This window comes from Bombina bombina, chromosome 4, assembly GCF_027579735.1.
Source record: "Bombina bombina isolate aBomBom1 chromosome 4, aBomBom1.pri, whole genome shotgun sequence".
In the NCBI taxonomy this organism is placed as follows: domain Eukaryota; kingdom Metazoa; phylum Chordata; class Amphibia; order Anura; family Bombinatoridae; genus Bombina; species Bombina bombina.
In genome coordinates this window covers 524,500,249-524,514,394 of record NC_069502.1, presented here as the reverse complement: position 1 = coordinate 524,514,394, position 14,146 = coordinate 524,500,249, and the positions used below count along the sequence as shown (strand labels likewise).

The 14,146-nt window shown below is 38.0% G+C and overlaps 1 protein-coding gene across 1 annotated transcript in view; it reads right to left on the bottom strand.

Annotated features, from left to right (window-relative positions):
• The window catches only part of CD109 (CD109 molecule), a 401,861-nt gene that overhangs the window by 105,098 nt on the left and 282,617 nt on the right, over nt 1-14,146 (bottom strand). The window contains 1 exon segment of the mRNA XM_053710442.1: nt 1,708-1,789. Within this exon segment, the coding sequence (XP_053566417.1) occupies nt 1,708-1,789 (82 nt within the window).

The window sequence follows — 14,146 nt, the reverse complement described above, 5'->3', positions numbered from 1 at the left end:
GACTTTTTTTTTTTTTTTTTTAACAGTCACAACCAACTGCCACAGCAAGCTGTGGTCCTACCTTCCCCAATAAACGACTTTGGAAAGCCTTTGAGCCCTTTAGAGATGTCCTATAGCATACAGGGGACTCCTGAGGGAAGCTGGATGTCACAGTTTGTAATTTTAACTGCACCAACTGTAACTTTTATACTATAACAGTGGAAAGCCTCAGTAAAACTGTTTCTAGTCAAAATTTAAGCCAGCCATGTGGAAAAAACTAGGCCCCAATAAAGTTTTATCACCAATGCATATATAAAAACAATTAAACATGCCAGCAAACGTTTATATTGCAATATCATAAGGGTATTACCCCTGGGAGTAAGCATGATACCAGTCATTATTAAAACACTGTATTCAGGCTTAACTTACATTAATCCGGTATCAGCAGCATTTTCTAGTGTTTTCCATCTCTAGAAAAAATTATAACTGCACATACCTGATAGCAGAATAAACTGCACGCCATTCTCTCGCTGAAGTTACCTCATCTGTGTAATCCCCTCAGACATATGTGAGAATAGCAATGGATCTTAGTTACAACCTGCTAAGATCATAGAAACCTCAGGCAGATTCTTCTTCTATTTACTGCCTGAGATAAAATAGCACAACTCCGGTACTATTTAAAAATAACAAAATTTTGATTGAAGAAAATAAACTAACTATATTTAACCACTCTCTCCTACAACATCCTAGCTTGTTGAGAGTTGCAAGAGAATGACTGGCTATGACAGTTAGGGGAGGAGCTATATTACAGCTCTGCTGTGGGTGTCCTCTTGCAACTTCCTGTTGGGAATGAGAATATCCCACAAGTAATGGATGATCCGTGGACTGGATACACCTTACAAGAGAAAGCTAGTTTACTTCTTTGTAAAGGTTTGATTAATTTGATTTTCCATTTCTAAGAAGGTTCATTACAACATTCTAAATAATTTGTTGTGTGCATGTAAAAAGCTTCTAAATCAACAGATACTTTAAAGCATATACAGATTATAATGCGTATTGTGTGTGTGTGTTTATATATATATATATATATATATATATATATATATAATATAGGTCATCGTTATTTTGAAAATAGTTTTGGTTAATAATGATTTAGTAATATTTGAATTAAACTGTATATTTTTCAATACTAATATTTAGGAAGTAACAATTTTAAATAAGAAATAAAGATTAAAGAGACAGAAAACACCTTGAGATTATTAATATATAAAAAAGTTTAGTTATGCATTATGAAATAACTTTACAATACATTTTTATTATTTATTAATTATTTGTAATTGAGCTCTGAATATTGTGAATTTTTTTAATTCTTAAAACTCAAAAAGCACCATGCTGACTTTGCAAGGCTAACACTGTTACCTATCTGTCCATAGTTGGCGTTAGCTGCTAAAAAATTGGGAAACAATGCATTTCATACTAACTTTATGACAGTGAGTAGCCTTGTTGTCTGCAGACTCAAGCCCAGATTGGCTTTTCCAAATAAGACAAATTGTGGGTGTAGTTTGGCTATTGAAAAACAAATGCAGTAAAAATTATGTTAATTTGTTCTATAAAAGTTTAGATTTGGCTGATAGAAATGTCTATAGAAACACAACAAAATGTCTTGTAATTACAAGGTGTTTACTGTGCCTCTAAATAGTAAAAAAGTAGAGAATACTACAGCTGTACCATGTACTTCCAGAAGGATCGATGCTTCCAAATGCACTAAAAGACCCATCCTCCCTTTGGTAGGTTAGTTCCGTTTGGTAACCTAAAACACATTATAAGGCATAATAGTCAGATAACTCACTAAAGGTGCATAAAAAATAAAATATACATGGGTCAGAAATAGCAAAGTAATATAATAATAACCTATACACACAGTAGCCTTTTATATACAGGGAGTGCAGAATTATTAGGCAAATTAGTATTTTGACCACATCATCCTCTTTATGCATGTTGTCTTACTCCAAGCTGTATAGGCTTGAAAGCCTACTACCAATTAAGCATATTAGGTGATGTGCATCTCTGTAATGAGAAGGGGTGTGGTCTAATGACATCAACACCCTATATCAGGTGTGCATAATTATTAGGCAACTTCCTTTCCTTTGGCAAAATGGGTCAAAAGAAGGACTTGACAGGCTCAGAAAAGTCAAAAATAGTGAGATATCTTGCAGAGGGATGCAGCACTCTTAAAATTGCAAAGCTTCTGAAGCGTGATCATCGAACAATCAAGCGTTTCATTCAAAATAGTCAGAAGGGTCGCAAGAAGCGTGTGGAAAAACCAAGGCGCAAAATAACTGCCCATGAACTGAGAAAAGTCAAGCGTGCAGCTGCCAAGATGCCACTTGCCACCAGTTTGGCCATATTTCAGAGCTGCAACATCACTGGAGTGCCCAAAAGCACAAGGTGTGCAATACTCAGAGACATGGCCAAGGTAAGAAAGGCTGAAAGACGACCACCACTGAACAAGACACACAAGCTGAGACTGGGCCAAGAAATATCTCAAGACTGATTTTTCTAAGGTTTTATGGACTGATGAAATGAGAGTGAGTCTTGATGGGCCAGATGGATGGGCCCGTGGCTGGATTGGTAAAGGGCAGAGAGCTCCAGTCCGACTCAGACGCCAGCAAGGTGGAGGTGGAGTACTGGTTTGGGCTGGTATCATCAAAGATGAGCTTGTGGGGCCTTTTCGGGTTGAGGATGGAGTCAAGCTCAACTCCCAGTCCTACTGCCAGTTTCTGGAAGACACCTTCTTCAAGCAGAGGTACAGGAAGAAGTCTGCATCCTTCAAGAAAAACATGATTTTCATGCAGGACAATGCTCCATCACACGCGTCCAAGTACTCCACAGCGTGGCTGGCAAGAAAGGGTATAAAAGAAGAAAATCTAATGACATGGCCTCCTTGTTCACCTGATCTGAACCCCATTGAGAACCTGTGGTCCATCATCAAATGTGAGATTTACAAGGAGGGAAAACAGTACACCTCTCTGAACAGTGTCTGGGAGGCTGTGGTTGCTGCTGCACGCAATGTTGATGGTGAACAGATCAAAACACTGACAGAATCCATGGATGGCAGGCTTTTGAGTGTCCTTGCAAAGAAAGGTGGCTATATTGGTCATTGATTTGTTTTTGTATTGTTTTTGAATGTCAGAAATGTATATTTGTGAATGTTGAGATGTTATATTGGTTTCACTGGTAAAAATAAATAATTGAAATGGGTATATATTTGTTTTTTGTTAAGTTGCCTAATAATTATGCACAGTAATAGTCACCTGCACACACAGATATCCCCCTAAAATAGCTATAACTAAAAACAAACTAAAAACTACTTCCAAAACTATTCAGCTTTGATATTAATTAGTTTTTTGGGTTAATTGAGAACATGGTTGTTGTTCAATAATAAAATTAATCCTCAAAAATACAACTTGCCTAATAATTCTGCACTCCCTGTATAAAATTCTATGGAACCATATCTGAAAAACTAATCTCTTTAAAGAGATTATCTAAAAGGATCTGTTATTATGAGAGGGTCATTCACAGGTTTCCTAAAAGTCAAATTTTAACTTTAGTCAGAGTAGGTTGCTAAGGCGCTTTTCCAAACTGTCTGAATGTGAAGGTGGGGCCTTTTTTTTTAATATGATGCATAAGCAAAGAATGAAAATGTGTATTAAAAGTACAAAGTAAAACTGTACTAACAGTACAAGGTAAAAATCATAATTTCAAACTACAAATTTAAAGTTGTGTTTGAAGTACAAAATAGGAAGTGTACTCTCAGTAAACAATAACATTTTGTAATTGTTCAGTATACGAGACAATCCAAGCTACTGGGCTGGACACTGATATTTCTTGAGCATGTCTGGGCCTCGATCCAATATAAATCGTCACCCGCAAAAGCCGGCGACGCCAAATTTTGCGCAGGTTTGGTATCCTATATACGGCGTAACTTAGAAGTTACGCGCGTATATTTCTGCCTTCACCCATAGTTTTTTGGCCCATAGACTGACATACAAAACACGTGCAGTTTGGAATTCAATATACAGCGTAAGGACTTACACGCGCAGATTTCAGAAAATCTACTCCATTCTCATCTCGCCACAAATTGCAGGCGCAGCAACCCTTGCACTGACTTAGAAACCAACGTAACTCTCTGAAGGCCTAACAAATGCATGCTTAACAACATACATATCAGCAGCTTGATCACAAATAGTTAACCTCTTCAAAGCATTTATTATTCCTGCCCCTGCAAGTGTGTCAATCCAATCACAAAGGGGTGCATCATGGGGCACAAGGGGTGCATCATGGGGCACAAGGGTGCATCCTTGGGCACAAGGGTACATCATTGGGCACAAGGGGTGCATCATGGGGCACAAGGGGTGCATCCTTGGGCACAAGGGGTGCATCATTGGGCACAAGGGGGCATCATTGGGCACAAGGGGTGCATCATTGGGCACAAGGGGTGCATCATTGGGCACAAGGGGTGCATCATTGGGCACAAGGGTGCATCATTGTGCACAAGTGGTGCTGGAAGCGCTACAATCCCCTGTTGTTCCGTCTACACATGCTGATTCTATAGTTGCTGCTGAGGTCCCTGGTCATGGTGCTGCCCCTGCTGCAGCTGGCCATCGAATTACCACTGCATGTAAGTGAAACTACTACATCCCACCCCCATTCCCTTAACCACCCTAATTACTGAAAATATATCATTAGTTTAATACATGTTTTGGTCACTATGATTTATTGACTATCATTTAGAAGAATGAAAATGGATGTTTATACCTTATGTTCACACCTTCTGTAAAAACATTATTATTTAGATATATATACCCATGTGCAGGGTTAGGCAAGGTGTCCTTCACTAAAGGTCTTTACCTTAGAAAATGTCTGCCACAGCCTTGGCTTGTGCCTATCCCTGCACATGGGTCAATTTCTATTGGATGTGATAAACCTTGATTTACATCTTATAATTGAATATCACTATATGTAGCCTTCATACACAACTATGTGATGTGGAACACTATTAGTTAAAAAAAAGGAATTTTAACTCGCTGCAGGATGCATTTTTATAGCATTTCCTTCTCCCCGGGGAGAAGGAAGTGCTATCAAAATGCAGGAAATGCTATAAAAATGCATCCTGCAGCGAGTTAAAATTCCTTTTTTTAACTAATAGTGTTCAAAACCATTGTCTTATGCATAAGCACTCCAGCCAACAAATAAAGTCTACCAACAGTAGGCATTTTACTGGCATCCCCCAAATATTTGTGTAGTACGTTTGCACCCTTTTAGTTCTCAGAATAACTTTGTGATGTGGTTTATAGAACATGAATATGTCCTAAACATGATGATATTACCTTTTTTGGGCCATTTCCACCCAGGCCTTATTATATGTACTAAAACAGCCCTCACATGGATGTGGATGACAATTATATGGTAAATAACAGAGGACAAGATTTATGCTGAAATATAACAATATTTTTTTTTAGGCTTCTTAGATGAGGGGGCTGAGGTGCCACTGGCATTTCATAGCACTTTTTTTACAGTGTCGCGATCGCTCAGCTCAGCTGCTGATCGCTTCCTTTTCTCTTTGACAGCGCGGTAGCGCTTTCTTGGTTGCTATGCAACCCTGTTCCCCTCGGCCCCTTCTGCTGACGTCATTGGGCCTTCTTATTCCGGCGTCTCCTCACCTCGGGGCCTGTTTGTTCTATTCCTGACTTGTAAGTAACTTTTGGATTACTTGTTTCAATCAAGAATTGCTGGCTTGTTTAACTCCTAACCCGCTTAACCCTTCCTGCCTGATTCCTGTTATCTGGACTATTGCTTGTTTGGACATTTCTCTGTTTAACCTCATACTGCCTGGATAATACGTTGCTGGACTTTGCTTGTTTGACCATTCTAATGTTTAACCCCATACTGCCTGATTACACGCTGCTGGAACTTTGCTTGTTTGACCATTCTACTGTTTAACCCCATACTGCCTGATTACACGCTGCTGGAACTTTGCTTGTTTGACCATTCTACTGTTTAACCCCATACTGCCTGATTACACGCTGCTGGAACTTTGCTTGTTTGACCATTCTACTGTTTAACCCCATACTGCCTGATTACACGCTGCTGGAACTTTGCTTGTTTGACCATTCTACTGTTTAACCCCAAACTGCCTGATCAACAACGATCTTTAGTCCAATCTCAATAACTTCGAAAAATACTGAAAAATGGGGCGAATTAACAGTCTAGGTAATACTTAGCCATTATAACGTAACCAATGACACGCATGATGTGTTTATTTACAACTTTAAACCCCACTAATGCACATTGGAAGCTGATTTTATTCCCTTTATACATACGATAGATAGAGGCATAACAAACCAAGCCCCTTGATAGTAACCTATCAACTTTCAGTTGGTTTTTCGAAGGCACTGATTGGCTAACGGACCTGAAGTTGCTCACGCATGCGCCCTGGGTCGGGGTAGATGCCGACAGGGGCTATAAAACTTTGCTACTTTGTATCTAAATATACACCTGAGGAAGCGGTCTTAGAAACCGGGAAACGCGTTGTGTAACATTGTTTTTAATAAACATTTTTTATTATACGAGTAGCACGGCATTTTTGGCATTTAATTTTCCTGGCCATTTATGCACTGATAAGTACACCTAGCTGAAGGTAAATCCCAAGGTGCTGTTTTGGAGCCATTGTGACCTGAACAATATAGCCCAGAGGAATACCGGTGAACGCAGTGAGCTGGACAGCTGATAAGTGTCCAGGAGGTCTTTGTGGCACTTCTCAAGTGCCCCATATCCTGTGAGTACATTTCAATATATGCGCTATTGGTAGTGATCACACTGATACACACTATTGTGGCACTTTTGTGTTTTTTGTTTCACACAGCATAATATTGAAGCAGTACTGGTAAAATACAGCTAGCTGGACGGCTGCAAACAGTTCAGAAGGCATTTGTGGCACTTCTCAAGTGCTGGAAATTTTGTAAGTAAGATTCTTTTGGGGGCTTGGCCTGCTGAAGTTCAAACGATACACACCATTTGGCGCCTCTTCTCTTTTTCTTTTTTAACAGTGCCTGATCTCACGCTGCTGGAACTTTGCTTGCTAGACCATTCTACTGTTTAACCCCAAACAGCCTGATTACTCATTGCTGGACTTTGCTTGTTTGACAAATCCTTCTGGTTAACCCCTGCCTGCCTGATTCCTTGTTACCGGTTATTGCTTGATGGATTTCTCTTTTGGTTTACCCTAACTACCTGAAGTTCTTCTCCTGACCCTGCTGTGCCATCTTCCAGTTAATTTCTGTGAGTATACTATTGCAGCTGTCGCAGGGTCAGGTCCTGGAATATACTCACAGTGCTAGAGTGTTATTCTAACTTCCTTTTAGCATTTGGGTCTAACTCTGGACTTAACCTATCCTGACAATATGTCTGCTATTTCGGAACAAAGGGGATCCCAGAGAAGCATTTACAACCATTTGTGCCATAATTACACAAGCTGTTTGTAAATGATTTCAGTGAGAAACATACAATTTGGAAACATTTTACGTTCTTTTTTTATTTTATCGCATTTGGCGGTGAAATGGTGGTATGAAATATACCAAAATGTGCCTAGATCAATACTTTGGGTTGTCTACTACACTACACTAAAGCTAAAATTACCCCAAAAAGCTCCCTACATGCTCCCTAATTAACCCCTTCACTGTTGGGCATAATACACGTGTGGTGCGCAATGGCATTTAGTGGCCTTCTAATTACTAAAAAGCAGCGTGTTTCTATATGGTGATATAGTAGTGCACTGGGTGTTTTAAAGATACCAAACACCTACAATTTGAAAAGATCCTTCTTTCTTTTCAGAGGTATAGAACTGTTTTAGAAAAGGAGTGTAGGTGCGCTAAAAGAAGCTGAAGGTAACTGTGAGAAATAATGAGTGTATAAAAAATCTACAAATCTATTCATGCACCAAGATCGTAGCGGTATTGTGTTGTGAACAAGTAGACCTTACATGTATCTACAAAAATCCTCCCTATAGTAAATAATATCCGTGAATAGCGATATTGTGTTGTGAACCTCAAATAAGTGATATAATAATATGTAACAAGTAGACCTTACAAATATCTACAAAATATATAAGGGGGTCAAATAAATATGTGTATACCAAAAAGTGACTATTAAAACTGCAGATATGTGTCCTTGAGTATTACTTTATATGACACTAGGCAGAATAAGCTTTAAGACAGTGAAATCCTCAATGTTTCATAAGTATATATCCAGGTGATAAATGTGATAAACCAAATAATCACAAGTAGGGGTAAAAACTTATATATTTTATCTAGAGATAGGTCAAAATTACACAATGAAAAAACAAATGGAAGCAGGCACTCTTTGGTTAGGCAAAAAACGTATAAAACATACCTTTATTTAAGCTTTTAAAATAACAGTAGTGTATCCCAAACAGAGGGCAGACAAAGACAGTGACAGTCTGGCGCGTTTCGCGCCCCCTAGTGGTGCTTCCTCATAGACTAGTGTGTAAGGACAGAGCCAAATGATTTATACCCTAAGAGAAAATCAATTAACTCCTTCTATACCAGAACTAAGTTAAAAACCACTGTGAAGGTGATATTAAAAACAACTCTAATTAAAATTTCGATTACATTGGAATGGTATCTAAACACCTTAAAACATGTATGATTGTTTTACCAAAATGCAAAAAAAGTGTATGTATACATGATAGTAAACAATAAGCATATGTAATACATACTAACGCCCCTGTGTTATTCTGTTCTTAAGGGAGCATTGTAGCAGGGAGAAAGGAATGCAGGATTTCAATATGGGATTAAGAAATCCATTAAGATTGATCCTCAAGAAACAACATAATGTGATATGGTATTAAACCTCTGTGGAAGGGGCAATAAAACAATGCCTCAAACAGAAAAATTCTATATGCAAAAAATTCAAAGTATTCAAAAAATACCATATTAGAAAAAATCACATGTTAAAAAAATTAGTTAATCCCATATCAACATACAATACATATTTTTTGTGAAAAGAAAAGAAATATGTAATCCGTATTCTATCAGATAAGTGAAGAAAATTAACACAACGGCAAATATAATACAACACCCTATATTAGAAACATCATGTATAATATAACATGTCTATAATGGTTATGTTAATAATATGTGGGGCTTATATGCTTAATAGTTGCCATATTTTGTATTACCCTTTGGTTCTAATTATCTATGAAATAACTGATATCGAACTCCTTATTCATGCCCAATGGTGACCTTGTTTTTAGTTTTAAAATCCAGAAAAGTTCCTTCCTATCTAGGACTTTGTTTTGATTACCACCTCTTACAGAAGTGCTAGCTAAATCTATTACCTGAACTGAAAGATTGGCCTTGTTGGTAAAGTGTATGCCATTGAAGTGACTTGCTACTGTTGATTCCTTTACGTAATTCTTAACGTCTCTGGCATGTTACCCTATTCTCTTCCTAAGTTCTCTGGAAGTTTGAAATCAACGGTAGCAAGTCACTGTATTATTATTATATTGTGTTGTGAACCTCAAATAAGTGATATAATAATATGTAACAAGTAGACCTTACAAATATCTACAAAATCCACCCTATGGTAATTAATTTATGTGAATGAGTATATAAGGGAGTCAAATAAATAAGTGTATACGAAAAAGTGACTATTAAAACTGCAGATATGTGTCCTAGAGTATAACTTTATATGACACTAGGCAGAATAAGCAGCTTTAAGATAGTGAAATCCTCAATGTTTCATAAGTATATATCCAGGTGATAAATGTGATAAACCAAATAATCACAACTAGGGGTAAAAAACTTATATAGTTTATCTAGATATAGGCAAAAATTACACAATATACATATATGTAATTCTAAAAAGGGTCTGTCTAACCCAAACCTATTACAAAGAACACCCAATGGTAGGAAAAATCATACAAATAAAGGGGGCGTCTCCCTGATGGTAATATATAACCTAAAAACTTATTGCATTTAATCTAACAGTGAGTTTATACATAAATGCCACAAATTCTAAAAAGCATACAATAAAATGGTTATTAGTATACGCCTCAAATTAAAAGACCAACATAACTTCCCTATTTGGGATCTGCGGTGTTCAAGGAGCAGTCTGAAATAGCGGTGTAATATATTAAACAGTCCAAAACTCGTTATTTGTGTTCAATGCTACAAACAGCAGATGTTATACCTTGAAGGCACTTACAGTTCTTGGATCTAACTGGTGTTCTTACGGAGGAATCAAATTACCTTATCTTCTTCGTATTCCAAGCGGAGCCGTTACAAATCACTCGCCTTTACTCTTACCTAGTGACTCGAAAGGGCCGCATGTGTCTTGGCGTCTGACGTCACCTACGAATTTTCCAGAGTGTAATTGGCTGCTATTGGCTTATAGTAGGTATCCTCCAAATTGTGTTATGTCAAGGTAGCAGTCCCATTCGTAAGGTATATCAATGTTACCCTGCACTTAGTGCTTTTGCACCGGGAAATGGTGAGTCTCAACAGAGTGGTATGTTGGTGAAATCGTAACCTGGGATATCACAATGAAAATATAGTCATTCCACTGATCAGCAAATGGAGTTTTCACGACTTGTATATATGGAATAAAAACAGTCACAGAGATCTCTGTGACTGTTGATCTCTGTGACAGTTTTTATTCCATATATACAAGTCGTGAAAACTCCATTTGTTGATTAGTGAAACGACTATATTTTCATTGTGATAACCCGGGTTATGATTTCACCAACATACCACTCTGTTGAGACTCACCATTTCCCTGCTTGCAAAAGCACTAAGTGCAGGGTATAGCTCATAACCCAAAAAGTGAAATTTTGGATTTTGGAGATTTTAATATTGATTGGCTGAATCTAAATAAATAATAGTTGTCGCTCACTGTTTAAATCTTTGCAGCTAATGCAATTAATCTCCTCCCCAACTCGCATAAACATCAAAAGCCATAATCACACCCTGCTTGACTGGATTCTCTCCACTTCTCCCGACCGAATCCAGGAGGCAGGTGTTCTCCCTAACAATTTCAGTGACCACTGCCTAGTGTACTGCGTGTGCAAAATAAAGGCAACTAAATCCTCTCCCAAGGTTAAAATCACCAGGTCCTTCAAAAAATTTAACGTTCAATCATTTCTAAATGACATTAAGAACCTCCCTTGACACAGATTAAACCTAATCCCAGATCTAGATTCTGCAGTAGAATTCTTCCAGTCTGAACTCCTACAAGTTTGGAATATGCATGCCCCGCTGCGTAAGGTGAGAGTAAAAGGAGCACACTTAAATTGGCTCACAGCTGACCTTATTCAAATGTACCAGTTTCGGGATTCATTGTGGTCAAAGTTCAAGCATACAGGCTCTATGAACGATCACTGTGTATATAGACAATGGCGAAATATATGCACTAAACAAACAAAATTGGCCAAGGCACAATATTTCTGTGAAAATCTGAACAATAACATATCAAACCCTAGAAAGTTTTGGAAACTCATAAACAACTTACAAAATCCACCAATCCACTCCCAACCCCCCACTGTCAATGTGGACAACCAAACCCTGCAACTCCCCTTAGAAGTAGCAAATGCCTTTAATAGTTATTTTGTCAGATGCTCCACCACCCTGATTGACAAACTAATAAATGACACGCATCCTGAAACTACAAATGTGGATCAGGCCCCACTAAATCAGCAAAGACCCAATATACAGAAGTTCAATTTTAGACCTGTACCCATCAATGTCATTAAGAAACACCTTAATAATCTAAAAATTAAAAACCAGTCTGGACCTGATCAAATCCCAGCAATGCTGTTGAAGATCAGTGCGCCGGCAATTGCTAAACCCGTCACAACCCTAATTAACGAACCCTTGGTGTCTGGATACATACCCAAACTTTGGAAAACTGCAAGAGTTGTGCCTATCCATAAAAGCGGGGAGTTAACCTTGGTTTCTAATTATCGTCCCATATCTTTGCTCCCAGTATTGTCAAAAATCTTAGAAAATGCCTCCATACGCAACTATGTGAGTATTACCAACAATATAACTATCTGACCCCTGATCAATCAGGTTTTTGCCCGAATCACTCCACTACAACTGCCCTCCTAAAAGTTTGCAACGACATCCAAACTGGCATGGAACAAGGAGACCTAACTGAAGCTATTTTCCTTGACTTTGCAAAGGCCTTTGACACAGTAGACCACGACATACTACTGCTCAAACTAAAAAACTCAGGTATTGGTGATCGTCCACTAACCTGGTTTCGATCATATGTATCGGATCGATCACAATATGTCTCCATTTCTGACAGTGACTCCCTCCCTCTCCCGGTCACGTGTGGTGTTCCCCAAGGATCCATTCTCGGCCCCCTGCTATTCACATTATTTATAAATGATCTGCCTAATGTCTGCAAATCCTCAACTGTTCACATGTACGCAGACGACACGGTAATCTATGCAAACAATTCCGATCTGCCGCAGCTTGAAGCATTGCTTCAAGACCTATTCACAGAGGTAGAAAAGTGGATATCAAAAAACAAACTCTTCTTAAACACTGACAAAACTGTCACAATGATCTTTGGAACAGGGCCTAAATTACACAAATTACAAAATTCCCATCTACGCATCAAAACAAAATCCAATTGCACGCTGACCGCAGTCCACTCTTTCAAATACTTGGGTATGTTGTTAGACCCCAATCTATCTTTTGGCCTCCACATAGAAAAACTTGCATCTAAACTTTATCCAAAACTAGGTGCCTTGTACAGAATCAAATCCTGCCTCAGCCCTACTGTAAAGGAAAAGATTGTACAGCAAATGTTGATGCCTATCATGGATTACGGGGACGTAGTATATGCACCTGCACCGCAAACTCACCTTAATAAACTAAATACATTGTATAACTCGTTCTGCCGCTTTATGCTACAATGTAACTACAGGACCCACCATTGTGACATGCTAAAAGAACTAAACTGGCTGTCGCTGGAATCCAGACGCTCACTCCATCTTTCTTGCCTTGTGTTTAAGAGCCTTTCTGGGAAGCTCCCACCCTACCTGAGCAGAATGCTCTCCCCGGCTATTCCTACCTCCTATAACCTCCGATCCAATACCAGCACATTATTTAGCTTGCCTCAATACAAAAAGAAAGCAGCTCGATCCTCCTTTTCCTACAGAGCACCACAATTATGGAACGACCTCCCGCACACTTTCAAACCTTCCCCAAGCCTAATATCCTTTAAGAGATCCCTCTCTACATATCTCAAAACAGAATGCACCTGTCATGGTTGATTAAATACCTGTTCTATGTTAAAAAAAATTGCATATATTATGTATTATTATTGTTTTTTGTATTTTATTGTACCCTATGTTATCAATGCAATGTCTTGTGGACCCAGGACATACTTGGAAATGAGAGAAATCTCAATGTATCCCTCCTGGTAAATTATTTTATAAATAAATAAATAAATTACACCGCTATCTCAGACTGCTCATTGAACACTGCGGATCCCAAATAGGGAAGCTATGTTGGTCTTTTAATTTGAGGCATATACTAATAACCATTTTATTGTATGCTTTTTAGAATTTGTGGCATTTATGTATAAACTCACTGTTAGATTAAATGCAATAAGTTTTTAGGTTATACATTACCATCGGGGAGACATTCCCGTTATTTGTATAATTTTTTCCTACCATTGGGTGTTCTTTGTAATAGGTTTGGGTTAGACAGACCCTTTTAGAATTACATATATGTATATTGTGTAATTTTGACCTATCTCTAGATAAAATATATAAGTTTTTACCCCTACTTGTGATTATTTGGTTTATCACATTTATCACCTGGATATATACTTATGAAACATTGAGGATTTCACTATCTTAAAGCTTATTCTGCCTAGTGTCATATAAAGTAATACTCAAGGACACATATCTGCAGTTTTAATAGTCACTTTTTGGTATACACATATTTATTTGACCCCCTTATATATTTTGTAGATATTTGTAAGGTCTACTTGTTACATATTATTATATCACTTATTTGAGGTTCACAACACAATATCGCTATTCACGGATATTATTTACTATAGGGAG